The 23,651-nt window shown below is 49.2% G+C and overlaps 1 protein-coding gene across 1 annotated transcript in view; it reads left to right on the top strand.

Annotated features, from left to right (window-relative positions):
- Positions 1–23,651, top strand: part of LOC106612398 (cell adhesion molecule DSCAML1) — a 148,167-nt gene that overhangs the window by 90,716 nt on the left and 33,800 nt on the right. The window contains 13 exon segments of the mRNA XM_045724385.2: positions 6,281–6,312; positions 6,314–6,428; positions 6,652–6,665; positions 6,667–6,789; positions 6,792–6,933; positions 11,427–11,702; positions 11,954–12,253; positions 14,434–14,576; positions 14,887–15,016; positions 16,182–16,460; positions 16,663–16,782; positions 17,009–17,185; positions 22,870–23,075. Of these exon segments, the coding sequence (XP_045580341.2) occupies positions 6,281–6,312; positions 6,314–6,428; positions 6,652–6,665; positions 6,667–6,789; positions 6,792–6,933; positions 11,427–11,702; positions 11,954–12,253; positions 14,434–14,576; positions 14,887–15,016; positions 16,182–16,460; positions 16,663–16,782; positions 17,009–17,185; positions 22,870–23,075 (2,057 nt within the window).

Here is a 23,651-nt window from a genome sequence, read left to right as displayed (position 1 = left end):
ACAGCCTCCTCAGCCCCCCCCCCCCCCAAGCCCGCCGGCTCTGACCAAGGGGGCCCCACGGCGTCACCTCTGCTCTGCTCCACAACATCTGGCTCCATAGGTCCTTTGCCATTCTCCCTCCTCCTCCTCTTCTTCCTTCTCTTCCTCATCTGGGTCGCTGTCGCCACGACACCCAGCAATAGGGGTGAAGGAGCACCACGGGGAGCGGTCGAATGAGGGAGCGAGAGGAGGAGTGCGTCGAGCCAGACCTTCCCCCTTCGAAGTGCACTCATCTGACCCCGGGCTCTCTAAGTCACATTTTCCAGTTGTCCTTGGGAGCCTGGGATGTTGTGGCACCACAGTGTAGTACACTATTGATTAGTGTGAGAACTTTGTGCATCTGTGTGTGTGTGTGTGTGTGTGTGTGTGTGTGTGTGTGTGTGTGTGTGTGTGTGTGTGTGTGTGTGTGTGTGTGTGTGTGTGTGTGTGTGTGTGTGTGTGTGTGTGCTGTAGTGCAGCCACACACACATACCGCCTACAGTTGTCAGCCAAGTCACGAGCTAGCCTTGTGTATCAAGGCTTGTCAAACACCCTGCTAAGCTCCTATGACCAAAGTTGCAGTCCAGCCTCTGCTCTGTATAATGCTTCACTAGGACACATAATAGACCTGTGTGACATTTGATCGTTGACACACCATTGTTTGTGTCTACGCCACAGAAGAATAAGATTGTGTGGTGTGTGTGTGTATAATGCATTCGATATGCCCTGTGAGTCTTCTCATGGTTGGCGAGCGTGTCCCCATCCATTATCTATGAGACTGAATAATTAAAGACAAGGCGACACAATGCACCTGTTGACAAGCCTGTGTGTGTGGGTGTGTCTGCATTCGCTGTCAAAATGGAATCACGGCCACATGTACATGCAGAGGCCATTAGTGTGTGTGTATAACAATTTGTGTGTGTGTGTGTGTGTGTGTGTGTGTGTGTGTGTGTGTGTGTGTGTGTGTGTGTGTGTGTGTGTGTGTGTGTGTGTGTGTGTGTGTGTGTGTGCATAACAATGTGTGTGTGTGTGTGTGTGTGTGTGTGTGTGTGTGTGTGTGTGTGTGTGTGTGTGTGTGTGTGTGTGTGGTGATAACAATGTGTGTGTGTGCAATCTGAATAGAAGTACTACAGGAAAACATTGCACACAAATGTTTATCTCCATTTTGAGAAACAGAGAGGGGGAAGGAGGGGTACCTGTTTGCTACCTGTTAATCTTCTCCCTCTCCTCATCCTTTGGCATCTGCTACCTTGATCATTGCTTCTCGCTCTCTCTTCCTCCTCCCTTCATAGTGCTGCTGGAGTATTTATGCTGGTTCTAATTAGGGTTGCTCTTTCTTCTCTCTCCCTCTCCTTTCCTCTCTCTCCCTCTCTTTCCTCTCTCCCTCTGCTTCTCTCTCTCTCTCCCTCTCTTTCTTCTATCCCTCTGCTTTTCTCTCTCTCCCTTTGCTTTCTTCTCTCTCTCCTCTGCTTTCTTCTCTCCCTCTCCCTTTCCTCTCTCTCTGTTTCCTCTCTCCCTCTGCTTTCCTCTCTCTCCCTCTCTTTTCCTCTTTCTCCCTCTCCTGTCCCTCTCTCTCCCTCTGCTTTCTTCTCTCCCTTTGCTTTCTTCTCTCTCCCTCTGCTTTCTTCTCTCCTCCTTTCCTCTCTCTCTCCCTCTGCTTTCCTCTCTCTCCCTCCTGTCTTCTCTCCCTCTCCTTTCCTTTCTCCCTCTCCTTGCTTCTCTCTCCCTCTCTTTCCTCTCTTTCCCTCTCCTTTCCTCTCTCTCCCTCTCCTTTCCTCTCTCTCCCTCTGCTTTCTTTCTCTCCCTCTCCTTTCTTCTCTCTCCCTCTCTCATTTCCCCTCTCTCCCTCTCCTTTCCTCTCTCTCCCTCTCCTCTGCTTTCCTCTCTCTCCCTCTCCTCTGCTTTCCTCTCTCTCCCTCTCCTTTCCTCTCCCTCCCCCTGCTTTCCTCTCTCTCCCCCTGCTTTCCTCTCTCTCCCTCTCCTTTCCTCTCTCCCTCTCCTTTCCTCTCTCTCCCTCTGCTTTCCGCTCTCTTCTTCTCCTTTCCTTTCCTCTCCATCCCTCTCCTTTCCTCTCTCTCCCTCTCCTTTCCTCTCTCTTCCTCTCCTTTCCTCCCTCGCCCTCTTCCTCTTCACTCCTTCTCAATCCATGCCCCTCCCCTCACCCCTTCCTTCTCTGTACTCTCTCCTTTCTGCCCTCTTTCCCTCCTTCTATTTTGTAAGTTGCTCTTTCTTTCCCTGGCTGCGGCTGAAATGGCGCCCTATTCACTAAAAATTGCACTACTTTTGATCAGATCCCTGTGGTCCTTAGTCAAAATTAGGGCACTATATACGGAATAGGGTGCCATTTTAGTTGCACTTCCTGTCTGTGTCAGAGTGTTGTGACAGGGTGGTGAGGGTGTTGTACGAAGTGCACATTATCCTGTAAGACTTAATACCCAGGTTGGAACTAAAGGGCAGGCCCGCAATTACAGCCTTCACGGCCTGGCACTCAGCACGTCAACAGTTAGCCATGCACACACACACACACACACACACACACACACACACACACACACACACACACACACACACACACACACACACACACACACACACACACACAGGTGAATCTCTACGGTAGTACTAAAGGACACACACAGGTGAATAGATATTAAGCCATTTACATTTTTTTTTATGAATACTCATAGTAGAAAACGGTATACAGTGTGTGTGTGTGTATGACTGGTGCATATAATCCAGCGTCTATGAGATAGTTGAATGTTGTGTGAATGTTGATATGAGGTTGTCGTCAGTTTTGAAGGCAGGAAGGAAGAGGCGATCCCGTTGCAGTGCCGAGTCTTGTTAGAGTGATGGTGTGTGTGAGTGTGTGTGTGTGTGTGTGTGTGTGTGTGTGTGTGTGTGTGTGTGTGTGTGTGTGTGTGTGTGTGTGTGGTGTGTGAGTGTGTGTGTGTGTGTGTGTGTGTGTGTGTGTGTGTGTGTGTGTGTGTGTGTGTGTGTGTTTGGCATTGTTTAAAGTGGCTAGTGATACATGTATTACATCAAGATGGCAAGATGCAGTAGATGGTATAGAGTACAGTATATACATATGAGATGAGTAATGTAGGGTATGTCAACATTATATGAAGTGGCATTGTTTAAAGTGGCTAGTGATACATTTTCCATCAATTTTTCCATTATTAAAGTGGCTAGAGTTGAGTTAGTATGTTGGCAGCAGCCACTCAATGTTAGTGATGGCTGTTTAACTGTCTGATGGCCTTGAGTTAGAAGCTGTTTTTCAGTCTCTCGGTCCCTGCTTTGATGCACCTGTACTGACCTCGCCTTCTGGATGATAGCGGGGTGAACAGGATGTGGCTCGGGTGGTTGTTGTCCTTGATGATCTTTTTGGCCTCCTGTGACATCGAGTGGTGTAGGTATCCTGGAGGCCAGGTAGTTTACCCCCGGTGATGCGTTGTGCAGACCTCACTACCCTCTGGAGAGCCTTCCAGTTACGGGCGGAGCAGCTGCCGTACCAGGCGGTGATACAGCCCGACAGGATGCTCTCGATTGTGCATCTGTAAAAGTTTGTGAGTGCTTTTGGTGACAAGCTGAATTTTCTTCAGCCTCCTGAGGTTAAAGAGGCACTGCTGTGCCTTCTCCACCACGCTGTCCTGTGTGGGTGGACCAATTCAGTTTGTCCGTGATGTGTACGCCGAGGAACTTAAAACTTACTACCCTCTCCACTACTGTCCTGTCTATGTGGATGGGGGGGGTGCTCCCTCTCTGCTGTTTCCTGAAGTGGCCCGTCAGGCCCGTCAGGAAGTCCAGTACCCAGTTGCACAGGGCGGGGTCGAGACCCAGGGTCTCGAGCTTGATGACGAGTTTGGAGGGTACTATGGTGTTAAATGCTGAGCTGTAGTCGATGAACAGCATTCTCACATAGCTATTCCTCTTGTCCAGATGGGGTTAGGGCAGTGTGCAGTGTGATGGCGATTGCGTCATCTGTGGACCTATTGGGGTGGTAAGCAATAGGGTGGAGGTGATATGATCCTTGACTAGTCTCTCAAAGCACTTCATGATGACGGAAGTGAGTGCTACGGGGCGGTAGTCATTTAGCTCAGTTACCTTAGCTTTCTTAGGAACAGGAACAATGGTGGCCCTCTTGAAGCATGTGGGGATGCTGATAGAATTTAGGGAGTCCTTGTTTTCAGATTAGCCTCGTTAAAATCCCTGGCTACAATGAATGCAGCCTCAGGATATGTGGTTTCCAGTTTACATAGAGTCAAATTAAGTTCTTTCAGGGCCGTCGATGTGGTCTGCTTGGGGGGGGGAATATATACGGTTGTGATTATAATCGAAGAGAATTCTCTTGGTAGATAATGGCGGTCGACATTTGATTGTGAGGAATTCTAAGTCAGGTGAACAGAAGGACTTGAGTTCCTGTATGTTGTTATGATCACACCATGTCCTCGTTAATCATAAGGCATACACCCCCACCCTTCTCTCTTACCAGAGAGATGCTTGTTTCTGTCGGCGCGATGCTGTGAAGAAACCAGGGTGGCTGTACCGACTTCAGATAGCGTGTCTCGATGTGAGCCATGTTTCCATGAAACAAAGAACGTTACAGTCTCGGATGTCTCTCTGGAATGCTACCCTTGCTCGGATTTCATCTACCTTGTGTGTGTGTGTGTGTGTGTGTGTGTGTGTGTGTGTGTGTGTGTGTGTGTGTGTGTGTGTGTGTGTGTGTGTGTGTGTGTGTGTGTGTGGTGTGTGTGTGTGTGTGTGTGTGTGTGTGTGTGTGTGTGTGCGCGCGTGTGTGGCGGGGAGCCAGCCCTGTCGTCTCTGCTTTAATAAATCTCCTTTGGATGGAGCTGTGGAGCCATAAAGTGCATCGATCGCCATCCTTCACACTGCCGCTGCCAGGACACACACTAATGCACACGCGCTTATATACTCTCTCCTCACTCACACACACACACACACACACACACACACACACACACACACACACACACACACAGAACACACACCACACACACACACACACACACACACACACACACACAACACACACACACACACACACACACACACACACTCCTTTATAAACTCACAGACACAAAAATTGAAGACCAAGTATACTAGTCAAAATAACAGGCATAAAAACTCATGTCTTTATTAGGGTTACTGTGCCTGGCCAGATGCCGACCGATTGCTATAGGAACTTCCCCTCACAGCTAGTGTGTGTGGTGTGTAAGTGTACGCTCAAATAAAACGTTTCCCTCCTACTTTCTCATGCATATACTACATGTGCACATTCCCAGAGTCCTTGAGAACACAGTTGATATTTTCAGAACCAATCTGAAAATACACTCCCCTTGATACACTCTAAAACAGAACGCGCACACACACACACACACACACACACACACACACACACACACACACACACACACACACACACACACACACACACACACACACACACACACACACACACACACACACACACATAATAATCCCCAAAACTCACAGACAGTGGAATAATACAGCCTCTCTCAAAGCGAGCCAGTGGAGAACAGACAGATGAACGTTAACAGGGCTGAAGGGCTGAACACTGAAATCCACTCTGTGTGTCTGTGGGCTTCATGTTGGATCCGGGCCTTATCGACATGAAGATAAATCAGGGGCAGGCTAAGGCTCTCACTGATGTGAAATGAAGATGACACTAATATACTGTTACTATAACACAACCACTGAAATATTAACACCTATCCTCTCCCTCTCTTTTCCCTCTCCCCCCTCTCGCTCTCTCTCTCTATCTCCCTCTCTCTCTCTCTCTCTCTCTCTCTCTCTCTCTCTCTCTCTCTCCTTCACATACTCTCTCTCTCCCTCTCTTTCCCTCTCCCCTCTCTCTCTCTCTCTCTCTTCTCTCTCTCTGTCTCCCTCTCTCTCTCTCTCTCTCTCTCTCTCCCTCTCTCTCCTCTCCCTCTCTCTCTCTCTCTCTCTCTCCTTCACATACTCTCTCTCTCTCTCTCTCTCTCTCTCTCTCTCGGCGCCTTCACGTGCTCCCTGTATTTAAAGCATAAATCATTAGATGGACACCATTTGATAGCTGCTCTCTTAAAAGCTCCTGTGTGTGTGTGTGTGTGGGGGGGGGGGGGGGGGGGGGGGGGGGTTAATTGTGCCAGACAAACAATCAATCAATCAATCAATCAATCGGGGGCCTGGCTTGTGTTGGGTTGACCTGACACTGTTTTTTGTTTTGGACTCTTCTCGTCTACAGGGAACCGTTTCTTCCTGACGTCGTTCGGGGCCCCTGTACATATCAGAGGTTCAGAAGGAAGATGCCCTGTCCACCTACCGCTGCATCACCAAGCACAAATACAGTGGAGAGACTCGCCAGAGCAACGGAGCCAGGCTCTCTGTTATGGGTAAGAGATAGAGAGAGTGTGTGTGTGTATGTGTGTGTGAATGTGTATGTATGTGTGTTTGTGTGTGTGTGTGTGTGTGTGGGTGAGTGTGTTTGTCTGTTGGGCCAAAACCGTCTTACAGTACATGGGGTTCTTGTTATCCTTGTCTTCACAGTACAGTATTTGGAGTCAATATCAGCTTGATCAATATCAGTATTGCTAACCCCCCTTCCCCTCCCCCCAGACCCTACGGAGTCCCACCCCCTCAGTGTTGGACAGTTTCCAGTCCGGCGAGGTCCAAGTGGGACGTAATGTGGAGCTGCCCTGCATCGCCTCGGGCTACCCCAACCCCACCATCCGCTGGCTGAAGGACGGACCGCCCGCTGCCCGCCGACTCCCCGCTGGACGCGCCGCCTCACGGGCCTGACGGTCAGCGAACTGCGTCTGGACGACAGCGGCAACTACATCTGCGAGGTCACCAACAGCTTCGGCTCTAAAGAGGTGACCGGTCATCTCAACGTCATCGGTGAGTCCCAAGTTACACGTCCCTGTACTAGTTCCTGGGTTAGTTCACCCCAGGTTACACGTCCCTGTACTAGTTCCTGGGTTAGTTCACCCACCAAGTTACACGTCCCTGTACTAGTTCCTGGGTTAGTTCACCCCAGGTTACACGTCCCTGTACTAGTTCCTGGGTTAGTTCACCCCAAGTCACACACGTCCCTGTACTAGTTCCTGGGTTAGTTCACCCCAAGTTACACGTCCCTGTACTAGTTCCTGGGTTAGTTCACCCCAAGTCACACGTCCCTGTACTAGATTCCTGGGTTAGTTCACCCCAGGTTACACATCCCTGTACTAGTTCCTGGGTTAGTTCACCCCAGGTTACACGTCCCTGTACTAGTTCCTGGGTTAGTTCACCCCAAGTTACACGTCCCTGTACTAGTTCCTGGGTTAGTTCACCCCAGGTTACACGTCCCCTGTACTAGTTCCTGGGTTAGTTCACCCCAAGTCACACGTCCCTGTACTAGTTCCTGGGTTAGTTCACCCCAGGTTACACGTCCCTGTACTAGTTCCTGGGTTAGTTCACCCCAAGTCACACGTCCCTGTACTAGTTCCTGGGTTAGTTCACCCCAGGTTACACGTCCCTGTACTAGTTCCTGGGTTAGTTCACCCCAGGTTACACGTCCCTGTACTAGTTCCTGGGTTAGTTCACCCCAGGTTACACGTCCCTGTACTAGTTCCTGGGTTAGTTCACCCCAAGTTACACGTCCCTGTACTAGTTCCTGGGTTAGTTCACCCCAAGTCACACGTCCCTGTACTAGTTCCTGGGTTAGTTCACCCCAGGTTACACATCCCTGTACTAGTTCCTGGGTTAGTTCACCCCAAGTCACACGTCCCTGTACTAGTTCCTGGGTTAGTTCACCCCAGGTTACACATCCCTGTACTAGTTCCTGGGTTAGTTCACCCCAAGTCACACGTCCCCTGTACTAGTTCCTGGGTTAGTTCACCCCAAGTTACACCTCCCTGTACTAGTTCCTGGGTTAGTTCACCCCAAGGTTACACCTCCCTGTACTAGTTCCTGGGTTAGTTCACCCCAGGTTACACGTCCCTGTACTAGTTCCTGGGTTAGTTCACCCCAGGTTACACATCCCTGTACTAGTTCCTGGGTTAGTTCACCCCAAGTTACACCTCCCTGTACTAGTTCCTGGGTTAGTTCACCCCAAGTTACACCTCCCTGTACTAGTTCCTGGGTTAGTTCACCCCAGGTTACAGGAACAGTTTGTTGTTTGGGACGAAGGCCTGTAGCTGTGTCCCTATGCACATATTGGCCTAATGCACAGGTCCCTCAGAATATTAACTCATCTTGATTTAAGATTTACGTCTGACGTCTTTTTTTCCCAGAGCGACGTATGGTTAGTTAGTTTTGTGCCGTCTTAAGGTAGTTCGGCAGGACATCCACATGTCACAGTCATTGTAAAATGTTTGACATGTTTAAGATATTTGGTTGGGCGTGTTATCGTGATGTGTTTTTTGGTTGACTTTTCGTTGGTCGGTTTCGGTGCCTTCGGGTTTATCCAGTATCAGTAGCCTTGATGCTATTGAACCCAAAGCCGTAGACATAGACTGTGGATGAGGATGTTGTGTACTGGCCATCTGGGACTAGCTTGTAACACAGCAACGCTGTCGTCCTGTAGCTCCATCCCGTGACTGAACACAACCACATTTACATGTAGAATGGAGCCTCCACCTTCTCTCAACCGTGGAAAATTGTTGCACATTCAGCCGCTGCGTTCCTCCCACCGCTGTCACCTCTCATGACCGATCGCCTCGTCTCCCTCTACCTGACAGAGGTGTTTACATAAGAATGAGAGAGGGATTGATAGGGAGGAGAGGAGGAGATGAGGGGATCGTTTAAGCTCTGTCGGCTGTGTCCTGGACCCCCTGTCCCTTCGCCGCAGCCCCTCTCTGAGATGAGTTTGATCCTGATCTCCTGGGACGCCTCGCTCCCCTTCCTGCCCGCTCCATTTCGGTCCTCTCAGAACCCCTGTTGAGCGTGGCCGTGGTGACAGGAGGGAACACTGGTTGTTCCGGGGCGCAGCTTCCCCTGTGTGTCACTGGGGGGGGTTATTGTTTTGGGGAAGAGAGATCTGGGAAGACCACACAAACACACGTGGGATGGTGATGTTGAGGAGAGGGAGGGAGGGAGGGAGGGAGGGAGGGAAGGGAGGGAGGGAGGGAGGGAGGGAATGTTGGTCCGTTTGGCCGTAGGGCACATCATGGTGAACTCACACAAAACCTACCTGACAGGGCAGGGGAGGTGGGATACTCATACACACACACACACACACACACACACACACACACACACACACACACACACACACACACACACACACACACACACACACACACACACACACACACACACACACACACACACACACACACACACACACACACACACACACACACACACACACACACACAGCAGTCCCCAGCGCATAACACCAGCTGCCTTATTGCTCATTGACATTTTCGCTCCCTCTCTGTCTCTCTGTTTCTCTGGGTGCCTCATATTCACAGACACCCGTGTCTCTCTCTCTCTATCCCTCTCTCTATCCCTCTCTCTCTCTCTCTCTCTCTCTTTCCCTCTCTCTCTCTCACCCCTGCACATCATGAACATATACATTATGCTCGGACAAGTGAATGTGGACACCGTGCACGCACACACACCCGAGCTCTTCAGCTTGAAGCTGAAGAGATCTTCTCTCTACAGAGGGCATGTCTACCCCCCTCTCCTTCTCCTTCTCTCTACCTCTCTACAGAGGGCATGTCTACCCCCCTCTCCTTCTCTCTACCTCTCTACAGAGGGCATGTCTACCCCCTCTCTCCTTCTCTCTACCTCTCTACAGAGGGCACGTCTACCCCCCTCTCCTTCTCTCTACCTCTCTACAGAGGGCATGTCTACCCCCCTCTCCTTCTCTCTACCTCTCTACAGAGGGCACGTCTACCCCCCTCTCCTTCTCTCTACCTCTCTACAGAGGGCATGTCTACCCCCCTCTCCTTCTCTCTACCTCTCTACAGAGGGCATGTCTACCCCCCTCTCCTTCTCTCTACCTCTCTACAGAGGGCACGTCTACCCCCCTCTCCTTCTCTCTACCCCTCTACAGAGGGCATGTCTACCCCCCTCTCCTTCTCTCTACCTCTCTACAGAGGGCACGTCTACCCCCCTCTCCTTCTCTCTACCTCTCTACAGAGGGCATGTCTACCCCCCTCTCCTTCTCTCTACCTCTCTACAGAGGGCACGTCTACCCCCCCTCTCCTTCTCTCTACCTCTCTACAGAGGGCACGTCTACCCCCCTCTCCTTCTCTCTACCTCGCTACAGAGGGCACGTCTACCCCCCTCTCCTTCTCTCTACCTCTCTATAGAGGGCATGTCTACCCCCCTCTCCTTCTCTCTACCTCTCTACAGAGGGCATGTCTACCCCCCTCTCCTTCTCTCTACCTCTCTACAGAGGGCATGTCTACCCCCTCTCTCCTTCTCTCTACCTCTCTACAGAGGGCATGTCTACCCCCCTTTCCTTCTCTCTACCTCTCTACAGAGGGCATGTCTACCCCCCCTCTCCTTCTCTCTACCTCTCTGCAGAGGGCATGTCTACCCCCCTCTCCTTCTCTCTACCTCTCTGCAGAGGGCATGTCTACCCCCCTCTCCTTCTCTCTATCTCGGGGTATATAGCCCAGCCATGGGAGAGTTTATTTCCATCCAGTGTAGTTGCAGTTTCCACCACATCTCTTTCACCGCGGTGCTTTACACTGACTCCACTGCCAGTATGTACTGTACCAGAGGAGGCTGGTGGGACAAGCTACAGGAGGCTCATTGTAATAGAATCAATGGAACAGAGTCCAACACGTTCTTTCCGTGTGCTTGGTGTGTCTGGTACCCTTCCATTGATTCAATTCCAGGCATTAAAATGAGCCCGTCTGCAGAGGTTTCATTCAATTTCTCTGCAATAAGTGTAAATGTCAGAATTGTAAATACAAGGTTGATTTGTAGTCCCACCAGCCTCCTCTGTACTGCACTGTAGCACTCACCTGGGTGATGAACAAACGGCAGCCATTTTGTACCAGAACATTCTACTGTACATACATGTCTTACTTTGAACTCTCTGAATGAAGACATTATAAAAAATACTTTCTTAGTGATGTTCCCTGTCCTTACTTTTTTTAGGAGGAAAAATACTAACTGAAGTTACAGCATTTACAAATTAATACTTCTCTGGTTTCATTCTCGCCTTTTCTCTCCTCTCCCTCTCTCTCCCTCTCTCTCTCTCTCTCTCTCTCTCCCTCTCCCTCTCCCTCTCTCTCTCTCCCTCTCTCTCCCTCTCCCTCTCCCTCTCCCTCTCTCTCTACCTCTCCCTCTCTCTCTCTCTCTCTCTCTACCTCTCCCCTCTCTCTCTCTCTCTCTTGCTCTCTCTCTCTCTCCCTCTCTACCACTCTCTCCTTCCCCCCTTCTCTCCAAAGAGCCGTTGAGAGTGACTCTATCTCCCAAGAACCTGAAGACGGGCATCAGCAGCACGGTGATCCTGTCGTGTGCCGTGCAGGGTTCTCCACACTTCACCCTGTCCTGGTACCGCAACACAGAACCCGTCCTCCCCGACCAGCACTTCTCCATCCAGGGGGCCCACAACGAGACCCTGTTCATCTCCGCTGCCCAGAAGAGACATTCAGGTGCCTACCAGTGCTTCGCCACCCGCAAGGGCCAGACCGCACAGGACTTTTCCATCATACTGTTGGAGGGTAAGGAATGTGTGTGTGTGTGTGTGTGTGTGTGTGTGTGTGTGTGTGTGTGTGTGTGTGTGTGTGTGTGTGTGTGTGTGGTGTGTGTGTGTGTGTGTGTGTGTGTGTGTGTGTGTGTGTGTGTGCCTATCAGTGTTTTGCCATCTGCAAGAACCAGACCTCATAGGGTGAGAAGTGTGAGGGATAGGCTGTGTGCGTGCATGCGTACCTAGCATCTAACCTCTCCCCCCTCTCCCTCTCTTCTTCCTCAGATGGTACGCCCCGTATCGTGTCCTCCTTCAGTGAGCGTGTGGTGGTCCCGGGGGAACCTTTCTCCCTCATGTGCGCTGCCAAAGGCGCCCCTCCCCCCACCATCACCTGGACTCTGGATGATGAGGCTGTAGCCAGGGACCCGTCCCGGGTGAGGGCCAGCCAGTACACGCTGTCGGACGGCTCCACCGTGTCCCACGTCAACGTCAGCAGCCCAGAGATCCGCGACGGAGGGGTGTATCGCTGCGCCGCACGCAACTCGGCCGGTAGCGCCGAGTACCAAGCGCGCATAAACGTAAGAGGTGCCTGTCTACTTTTCAATATCAGCCATAGGGTTCTAATACCCGCCCTCCCAAACCCCCTTACCTTTACCCCTCCTTTCCTCTCCCCTCTTCTCCTCGCCTACTCTACATTCCTTTTCTCCCTCGCTTTCTCTGTGAGAGTTTGTGTGCCGTGTGTGCCGTGTGTGTGCCGTGTGTGTGTGTGTGTGTGTGCTACTTGTTTGTCCCCATGCCTTCATTTGTTCTTTCCAAATATCTGTTGTTTTTCAACTCTCGTCAGTTCTCTATCAGTCTTTGTTCTTCCAGCCCATATGTTTGTCTGTCACTGTCTCGCTCTGTCCCTCCCCTCTCTCTACTCGCTCTCTCACACTCTCTCTATTACACACACACACACACAGACACACACACACAGTTTGACTGTCAAAGCCAGCAGAGTGAACAGGGTATTCCTCCAGAAAGAAAGAGACAGAGGGACGACCATGGCAGCCACAGTCTGACAGAGAGGGAGGGAGAGTGGGAGAGTTAGAGAGAGAGCGAGAGAGAGAGAGAGAGAGAGAGAGAGAGGGATAAAGAGAGTAGTGAAGACTGAAAGATAGGGGGGTTACAAAGGGTGTGAGATGGAGGGAGTAGATGGAGGATAGCAGGGGACAGAGAGAGAGATGTCGAAAGAGAGAGATAGGTACGCAGAGAGGTGGAGACAGATGGTGAGGGACAGAGGGAGAACGGAGGAGAGGAAAGAGTGAGAAGAGGAGAGCCAAGTCTCATCTGAGCGTGTGTCAGAGGGGTGATGGGGAGCACTGATGACAGGCCTGGTGATGTCACTGTCACCAAGGTGTAGTACCCCCCCCACACACACACACACACACACACACACACACACACACACACACACACACACACACACACACACACACACAACACACACAGAAACTCACTCAATATTGACTGACAGTTGATACTCTCAAATTGCAATAGCAACCACCAAACTGCACTTTCACACAGACACACAGACACAGATTTACACACATTTGAATTTGTGTGTGTGTGTGAGAGAGTGTGTAAGAGACGCTGTGTGAGACAGTGTCTGAGAGAGGAGCAGTGTGACAGAGCTGGTGAATAATACATCTGGGGTAGACTCGTCAGAGCTGTCACTTTCAAAGACCAACACACACTGAGAGAGACAGAGAGGGGGAGAGAGAGACAGCGTAAGAGAGAGAGAGAGAGAGAGAGAGAGAGGTTAAGTGTTAATATTTCAGGGGTTGTGTTATTGTAACGGTATATTCGTGTACTCATACTAAATAAACCCAACACTCTCCCGATGAACGCATCAAACCTCACTTTCTCTCCAGTCTGTCATCCCTCCATCTCTGTGTCACCATCCACCTGTTTTTCTCTCGCCATCGGTCCTCTCTGGGTCTTCTAGCCGTGTTGCCCATGGTAACATACCCATCATGCCTTGTGTTTCCTCTTTCATTCTCCCCACCCGCCATCCTCAAACTGACTGTGGATGCATCCCAACTGGCACTCTGTTCCCTATATAATGTGCTACTTTTGACCAGAGACTATAGGATGCCATTTGGTACCCAACCTGTGTTGATACAGATGTAGGATCTTAATTCGATCACTCTTTTGTTGCTGAGGATTTTCCACTCAACAGGAAATACAAGCTTGTAATGTATTCAAGGCTTAGAAAGGCTTCTAGCAGGTACTTCTATGAGAAGACTACAATTTGTAATTAATCCAGAAGCTAAAATCACCTAGGATGCCCTAAAATGGTCAGGATATTGCAACAGAAATGCATTACAAAAATGACGTAGGTTTTATTCACATCAAAACACACACACACACACACACACACACACACACACACACACACACACACACACACACACACACACACACACACACACACACACACACACACACACACACACACACACACACACAAACGTAGATTAGATTGAAATGGGACAGGGCATTCTAACCCCCTATCCATCCATACCCCCTACCCTCCTTCCCTCCTTTCCTCCCCTCTTTCCCTCCCTCCCTTTTCTCCACAACCTCATCTGATGATCTCCCTCTTTCCCCCCTCCTTCTCTTCACTACCCTCTGACTGCCCCATATCTCTCTCTCTCTCTCTCTCTCTCTCTCTCTCTCTCTCTCTCTCTCTCTCTCTCTCTCTCTCTCTCTCTCTCTCTCAGGTTCTCCCAGGATCAGGGATATGCGTAACATCACGGCGGTGGCTGGGAGGAACACCTTTATAAACTGCCGTGTGATTGGCTATCCCTACTACTCAATCAAGTGGTACAAGGAGGGACTTCTGCTGCCCGACAACCATCGCCAGGTGGGTTCATTTTTGTACACAAACCAGAGCAACAAGAAAAACCCTAACTAACAACAACAATATTCACCTCCGCGTCTTGCTACATGTACAAACCCATGAAATAACCCAAACTATTCCCTTCACAGTGCTTTTTGACCAGAGCCCTATAGACCCTGGTAGAAAGAAGTGCACTATATTAGGAGTAGGGTGCCATTTGTGATGCTATCCACTGTATAAATCAAGTGCCTATGTAAACTATTAAAGTGCTAGTATTCCCATGGTCAGGGAATCTTAATCTTAATCTTTATCTTGATCTTGATCTTGATCTTAGGTGGTGTATGAGAATGGTACTCTGAAGCTAAGTGACGTCCAGAAGGTCTTGGACGAGGGGGCGTACCTCTGCAGTGTGCTCATCCAACCACAGATCTTCATCAGCCAGACCGTCTACGTCCAGGTCAAAGGTCAGAGGTCACTTGCTCTACAGGAAGTGGGGTGGGTTGGTAGTTTACTTGTGTGTTCAGTTGTAGGACAAGTGTCGCTCTGTATGCTTGTGGCTGTCTCTGTTTACTGGAAGCGGTGCCTGTGAGTGAGTTACTTTGTGTTTGAATGAATGTGTGGGAGAACGTGGGAGTGAAAGAGAGAGTGAGAGAGAGAGAGAGAGAGAGAGAGAGAAAGAGTGTGAGAGAGAGAGAGAGAGAGAGAGAGAGAGAGAGAGAGAGAGAGAGAGAGAGAGAGCGAGCAGCGCGTTGCCTCTAATAACCTCTGATTAAGGGCCTGGAGTGGCCTACTGCACCCTCTCAACCACTCAGCAATTACACAAAGCAAGAGTGCTATTGTGCGGATATATATTTGTGTGTGTGTGTGTGTGTGTGTGTGTGTGTGTGTGTGTGTGTGTGTGTGTGTGTGTGTGTGTGTGTGTGTGTGTGTGTGTGTGTCAGAGCACAGGGTCAAGACTGTACTGCTTGTGTGTTGCCTGTTTTATGGTGTGTTGATGAGACTGAATGTGTGCTTGTCATAGGAAGACTGAAGGGTGTGTCATCTGATGTGTGTGTTTGTGTGTGTGTGTGTGTGTGTGCGTCTCGTCATTTCTCTGATTTAATTAGATTCATTTTAACGAGGCCCAAATTAAATCCCCCAGATGTCTCAGCTCGACGTCCCCACCCTCCAATTTCTTGCCCCCCCCCCCACTCCTACTGTGGTCACCATGACAACGCCATTCTTCCCCCTGCCGATTGGGCCCTAATTAGAGCAGCTATTATGGGCTGGAGAGGAGAGTAGAGGGCTGGGGAGCCGGGGAGATGCTGGATTCCAGGATTAGACTGACTGGAGATCACAGGGAAGGTTACTCACCATAAACTACCAACCAGCCCATCACCCAGTCTGAATCACTCAACGTGATCTCTCTCTCTCTCTCTCTCTCTCTCTCTCTCTCTCTCTCATATGTATGTATCTGCTCTCCTCCCTTTCTGTCGCTCCCTTTTTTTTACCTTTCCCTCTGTCTCTCTCTCTCTCTCTCTCTCTCATATGTATGTATCTGCTCTCCTCCCTTTCTGTCGCTCCCTTTTTTTTTACCTTTCCCTCTCCTCTTATTCTATCTCTCTCTCCCTCCTGTTTTCCGTCTCTCAGTGCCTCCTCTGATCCAACCCTTTGACTTCCCCCCCACCTCCATTGGGAAGCTCATGTACATCGCCTGCGTGGTGTCGTCTGGTGACATGCCCATCCACATCACCTGGCGTAAGGACGGCCAGGAGATCGTGCCCTCGTCCGGCGTCAACATCGAGACCAAGGAGTACATGAGCTCGATGCAGATCGGCAAGGTGTCGCTCAAGCACAACGGCAACTACACCTGCATCGCTAGCAACGACGCCGCCACCGTCAGCTCTGAGAGACAGCTCACTGTCACAGGTGAGACAGGGCCGGTAGACAGACAGACAGACAGGCAGGCAGGCAGGCAGGCAGGCAGGCAGGCAGGCAGGCAGGCAGGCAGACAGACAGACAGACAGACAGACAGACAGACAGACAGACAGACAGACAGACAGACAGACAGACAGACAGACAGGCCCGCCGTCAGGCTCCAAGTTTAATCTTCTCCATCCCCTCCCTGCAGTGCCTCCTCAGTTTGTGGTCCAGCCCAATAACCAGGATGGGATCTACGGCAAGGCGGGGGTCCTCAACTGCTCCGTGGACGGATACCCGCCTCCCAAAGTCATGTGGAAGCACGCCAAAGGTACCCATCCTCACCCGTCGATTTACGGCATTTGCCAGTACTGTTTACTCTAGCCATGTTTGATACCAGCCTAAATCATTCAGACGTCCTATACCGCTTAACAGACACATTTATCCAAAGTCAGAGCGTCTACCGAATGAGAAGCACTATAATATAGCGGTATTATGATCTTGATAATCACAGTGGAATCACCCGGTGAAACCCACTCCCCTCATTCCCTCCGTAGGTATAGGGAACCCCCAGCAGTACCACCCAGTGCCTCTGACCGGTCGGATCCAGATCATGGGGAACGGCTCCCTGCTGATCCGTCATGTCCTGGAGGAGGACCGGGGATACTACCTCTGTCAGGCCTCCAACGGCGTGGGCTCCGACATCAGCAAGAGCATGGTCCTGACGGTCAAGAGTGAGTCTGACCCGCAGCTTAACCACACATTCTCAAACACACACTAGGGCGAAAGGTAGCCTAGCGGTTTCAGCATCGGGCCTGTAAACGAAAGGTCGCTTTGTTCGAATACCTGAGCTGGCAAGGCGAACGATCTGTAAACGTGCCCTTGGGCAAGGCACTTAACCCTCGTTTGGTCTAGGAGTGCTGAACTACTAAGGCTGACCATATAAAGCAACACATTTTCCCCGCACCTATAAAAACACACCGTGCTCTCAACCACACACATACTGGGCGAGTCTGACCGCAAGCTGACCACGCAGTGAGGAACATAAACAAGGTATTTGGTCACATATAAAAGAAAATGAGTTAATAAAACGAAGGATTCTTTCTCCTCTGGTTCAACAAAGGGGTTTATTTGCTTTAGCTTCATTTAACTTCTCTGGGCTAGGTGGGACGTGACCGTCCCACACTATTCAACAGCCAGTGAAATAGCATGGCGCCAAATACAAAACAGCAAAAATCTCATAATTTCATTTTCTCAAACAATCAACTATTTTACACCATTTTAAAGATAAGACTCTCGTTAATCTAACCACATTGTCCGATTTCAAAAAGGCTTTACGGCGAAAACATAAAATTAGATTATGTTAAGACATAAACTTCACAAGAAAATCCACACAGCCATTTTCCAAGCAAGGACATGCATGATAAAAACCAAAAGTACAGCTAAAATATTCACTAACCTTTGATGATCTTCATCAGGTGGCACTCATAGGACTTCATGTTATACAATACATGTATGTTTTGCTCGATAAAGTTAATATTTCTATCCAAAAACAGCATTTTACATTGGCGCGTGATGTTCAGAAAATGTATTCCCACCAAAACTCCCAGTGAATGTGCACATCAATTTACAAAAATACTCATCATAAACGTTGATAAAATTTACAACAGTTATTGAAAGAATTATAGATACACTACTCCTTGACGCAACCGCTTTGTCAGATTTAAAAATAACTTTACGGAGAAAGCACATTGTTCAATATTCTGAGTACATAGCTCAGCCATCGAAGCAAGCTATACAGCTACCAGCCAAGTTCTGGCATCAACAAAACTCTGAATTAGTATTATAAATATTCTCTTACCTTTGCTGATCTTCGACAGAATGCACTCCGAGGACTCCTACTTCCACAAGAAATGTTATTTTTGTTCGAAATACTCCATTTTTATGTCCAAATACCTCCGTTTTGTTCGTGCGTTCAGATCACTATCCAAAGGCATAACGCGCGAGCGCAGTACCAGAGACGAAAAGTCAAATAGTTCCATTATCGTTCGTAGAAACATGTCAAACGTTGTTTACAATCAATCTTTAGGGTATTTTTTACGTAAAAATGTGATAATATTCCAACCTGACAATAGCGTATTCATTCCAGGAGAAAAAGAAGGAGGGGCGCGCTGGCGGGATCGAGCATCACCAAGCCCTTTGTCCATAGGCAGTCCACTCATTGACTGAGCTACTATTCTCTGCCCAGTAACAGGAGAATGATGAAAAAACTTTGTCTGAAGGTTGTTGACAGCCAATGGAAGCCTTAGGAAGTGCAACGTGACCCCACAGACACTGTAGTTTTGATAGGGATTCAAAAGAAGAACTACAATTCTGATCTCCCACTTCCTGGTTGGATTTTTCTCAGGTTTTTGCCTTCCATATGAGTTCTGTTATATTCACAGACATCATTCAAACAGTTTTAGAAACTTCAGTGTGTTTTCTATCCAAATCTACTAATAATATGCAAATATTTGACTCTGGGCCCGAGTATTAGGCCGTTTACTCTGGGCGCGCTTTTCATCCGAAATCGAAAATACTGCCCCCTATACCTTGAAAGGTTAACCAGGCAAGTCAGTTAAGAACAAATTCTTATTTTACAATGACGGCCTACCCCCGGCCAAACCCGGACGATGCTGGGCCAACTGTGCGCCGCCCTATGGATTCGAACCAGGGACTGGAGTGACGCCTCTTCGACAGTTGGCGCCACTAGGGAGCCCTAAGGTTTAATATACCTTCCTGGTATAGAGATCAAGGAACACTCTGCTGGGGAACACTCTGCTGGGGAACACTCTGCTAGGGAACACTCTGCTGGGGAACACTGCTGGGGAACACTCTGCTGGGGAACACTCTGCTGGGGAACACTCTGCTGGGGAACACTCTGCTGGAGAACACTGTGCTGGGGAACACTCTGCTGGGGAACACTCTGCTGAGCAACACTCTGCTGAGGAACACTCTGCTGGGGAACACTGTGCTGGGGAACACTGTGCTGGGGAACACTGTGCTGGGGAACACTCTGCTGGGGAACACTGCTGGAGAACACTGTGCTGGGGAACACTGTGCTGGGGAACACTCTGCTGAGGAACACTCTGCTGGGGAACACTGTGCTGGGGAACACTCTGCTGGGGAACACACTGCTGAGGAACACTGTGCTGGGGAACACACTGCTGAGGAACACTGTGCTGGGGAACACTGTGCTGGGGAACATTGTGCTGGGGAACACTCTGCTGGGGAACATTCTGCTGGGGAACATTCTGCTGGGGAACATTCTGCTGGGGAACATTGTGCTGGGGAACACTGCTGGGGAACACTGTGCTGGTGAACATTGTGCTGGGGAACATTGTGCTGGGGAACACTGCTGGGGAACACTGTGCTGGGGAACATTGTGCTGGGGAACATTGTGCTGGGGAACACTGCTGGGGAACACTGTGCTGGGGAACATTGTGCTGGTGAACACTCTGCTGGGAACACTCTGCTGGGGAACACTCTGCTGGGGAACACTCTGCTGGGAACACTCTGCTGGGGAACACTCTGCTGGGGAACACTCTGCTAGGGAACACTGTGCTGGGGAACACTGTGCTGGGGAACACTCTGCTGGGGAACACTCTGCTGGGAACACTCTGCTGGGGAACACTCTGCTGGGGAACACTCTGCTGGGGAACACTCTGCTGGGGAACACTCTGCTGGGGAACACTCTGCTAGGGAACACTGTGCTGGGGAACACTGTAAGCCTAGTGTATCAGTCTTCTTCTTCTGCTCTCTCTCTCATGAGTCACTCAGTGTGTCAAAGCAATGAGGCGACTCTGACAACACTACCATAGCTAGCTACACTGACGCACAGAGTGAGAGTGACCATGGACAAACGGATGATACGGTAAAGGAGAGAGAGAGAGAGAGAGAGAGAGAGAGAGAGAGATTGATTTTATGACTGTAGGGATCAGTCTTCAAAAAACCCTTTGTCCTTAGTCATTATCTGCAATCAATTCATTATCTGTAATCAATCTGTCGACCCTGCACTGGCCTTCAGTGACATCGGCATCAAAAAACACACACACACACACACACACACACACACACACACACACACACACACACACACCTTTGCCCTCGTGGTGTTGATAAACTGCTCTTGTTGTGTATGTTAGCCTTTGAGGCCTCTGGCCTGTGTCTAGCCGTAAATAGCAGACTGTCCTCCTGCAGCGACTTTACAGACAGCAGAGACGTTTCCCACTCACTCACTACTTGACTTTATTTTGCTCTCACTCGTTGCTCTAGCTCTCTCCTCTCCTTCGCTCACTTGCTGTGTATGTGTCTCACTCTGTCTTTCTCTCTCTGAGACGGTCTGAGACGGTGTTAGTGTTATTGATTGAACCGTTCCTCTCCTCTGCCTCCCTCAATTTTGTCCGTTTCACTCGGCAGAGAGAGGGAGGAAAGGAGAAAGGGAGGAATGGAGGGAGGGAAGGATGAATAAGTGATGAAAACAAAACAGCGGAACTCTCCTCAGATCGATTGTGTGTGTGTGTGTGTGTCTGTGTGTGCACGCGTGTGTGTGTGTGTGTGTCTGTGTGTGCACGCGTGTGTATGTGTGCGTGCGAGTGTGTGTGTGTGTGCGTGTGTGTGTGTGTGTGCGTGCATATGTGTGTGTGCATTCGTGTGTGTGTGCGCGTGTGTGTGTGTGTGTGTGTGTGTGTGTGTGTGTGTGTGTGTGTGTGTGTGTGTGTGTGTGTGTGTGTGTGTGTGTGTGTGTGTGTGTGTGTGTGTGTGTGTGTGTGTGTGTGTGTGTGTGTGAGAGAGTAAGGGAGGAGCTGAAGAGGATGGTGTGTGTGTGATTGAAGAGGTGGAGAGAGGGATAGATAGAGTGAACTTCCTTCTGGATGCTCATTCACACAGTCCCCGTCAAACAGAATACGAGAGAAGGCATGCAGTTCTTAACATTGGCCTAGGTCTACTTTACTAGGATGCTACTTTATCGTGCAGAGATACTTTATCGTTTCCCAAAACATAAATGTCATCTTTAGCGTAAGATCGTTGTTCCTCCATTGCCTAATGGACTAAAGCTTTTACTGCGTGGGCTAAATCAGGGTCACAGAGTGATTCTTGGTGGTCTTAATAAACAAATCTACTTTGTAAAAAAGTACACACCTCACACACATGGTTACGGGCTTAAAAAAAAGAAGACACCTGTACCATGTCGGATATTGCTTCCCAATATTACACGTTATATACATCACAGAAGACTGAAATATAACAAAACATAGAAACACCAGGTTTTTTAAAAATGTATAATGCTATTAATGATAAAATTATGAAAAATATTAGTAACATTCCACTCGTGAGGCCACTAGGTTATTGGACTGCAGGAAAATTGAAAAACCAACTTCTCTGGTTGAAAACAGCCTATGTGGCATCGATATGAGTCCGGGAAAACAAATGTAAATAGGAACATTTTGGTCATGAAGTTAGTGTCGTCCAAAACTGAGATTTGCAAGATAATAATATATATTTTTTTAAACGATGTCACGGAATGAATGTAACAGTTTTCCGTGGGTTGGGTTTATTTTAATCCCGCCCACATGCCCACAGCTGGCAGCACCCAAGTAATCATCAATTTGGAGTGCAGATGCATGTGACCCGATCATAATTCCCAACAATGACCATGGTCAATTTTGTGTGACTTTGGATATCCCCATGGGTCTAGTTAGGGGCCATCAGTAAATTATACAACGTACATGGGCCAACGTTTTAAAAGTTCATTAGCTCCAAATTTCAATTACTGAAAAACCTCAAATCAATGATAAATTGTAGAAATTCATATTCAAACATTGAACGCATTTAATTCATGAGAAAACTAAAAGGTGTGCAACATGAAAATATTGTCCCATTTACATTGTGGAATATATTGACGGTCCCTAACTAGCCCCACAGATAGGCTATCCAAAGTCAAACCAACGGTGGCACACTGGTCAGCTGAAGCTAATTGGAAAAAGAAATTGGCTAGCTTACTAGCCAGCTAAGGCGAATTCCAGACACAAGACGTAGACTTGTTTCAAGTCAAATCTCATTCTCTGTAAGGTAGGGAAGTCAGGCGCAGGAGAGCAGAATTGGGTAGCAAACGGAATCCTTTATTACGGCGAACAAACACACGGCACTAAGAACACTAAACGAATATGGGTTGACATAACCCGGCGCAAACCAGTCTGACGTGCACATACACGTAACAACAAACAATTCCACACAGGGTAATATAGACTGAGGCTAAGATGATCTAACTCACTCTGCCTCTATTTCCCTGTCTGACTCTGTCCCATTATTTCCCCTGCTTTCCTCCCACCATCCATCCCTTCATCCCGCCTTCATTATTCCCTCCCTCTCTCTCCAGTCCCAGCAATGATCACGTCGCACCCCAACACCACCATGGCCATTAAGGGCCAGATTAAGGAGCTGAACTGCACAGCGAGGGGGGAGTGGCCTATCATCATCCGTTGGGAGCGTGGTGACACGGTCATCGACCCCGACCGTAACCCTCGCTACGCCATCACCACCAGCCCCAACGAGAAGAGTGACGAAGTATTGTCTACGCTGAAGGTGAGTCACACACATATACTGTAGACATATATACACACACACACACACACACACACACACAGACAGACAGACAGACAGACAGACAGACAGACAGACAGACAGACAGACAGACAGACAGACAGACAGACAGACAGACAGACAGACAGACAGACAGACAGACAGACAGACAGACAGACAGACAGACAGACAGACAGACAGACAGACAGACAGACAGGCCAGCCGTCAGGATCCAAGTTCCACACATAAACATACAGACAGACACACACAGACACATGCACATTCATACTGTAGACACACACATAAACACACAGACACATGCACATTCATACTGTAGACACACACATAAACACACAGACACATGCACATTCATACTGTAGACACACACATAAACACACAGACACATGCACATTCATACTGTAGACACACACAGATACAAACATACACACAATATAGAGGGATAGGACATCAGATACAGCAAATGGAGGATACGATATCAGATGAGCTGTGTATGGAGGTGGATTTACAAAGTGTCTATCTCTCTCTCTCTCTCTCTCTCTCTCTCTCTCTCTCTCTCTC

Source organism: Salmo salar, chromosome 09 (genome assembly GCF_965601325.2).
Source record: "Salmo salar chromosome 09, fSalSal1, whole genome shotgun sequence".
NCBI classification, from domain to species: Eukaryota; Metazoa; Chordata; class Actinopteri; order Salmoniformes; family Salmonidae; genus Salmo; species Salmo salar.
This window is presented reverse-complemented; position numbering and strand designations above follow the sequence as displayed.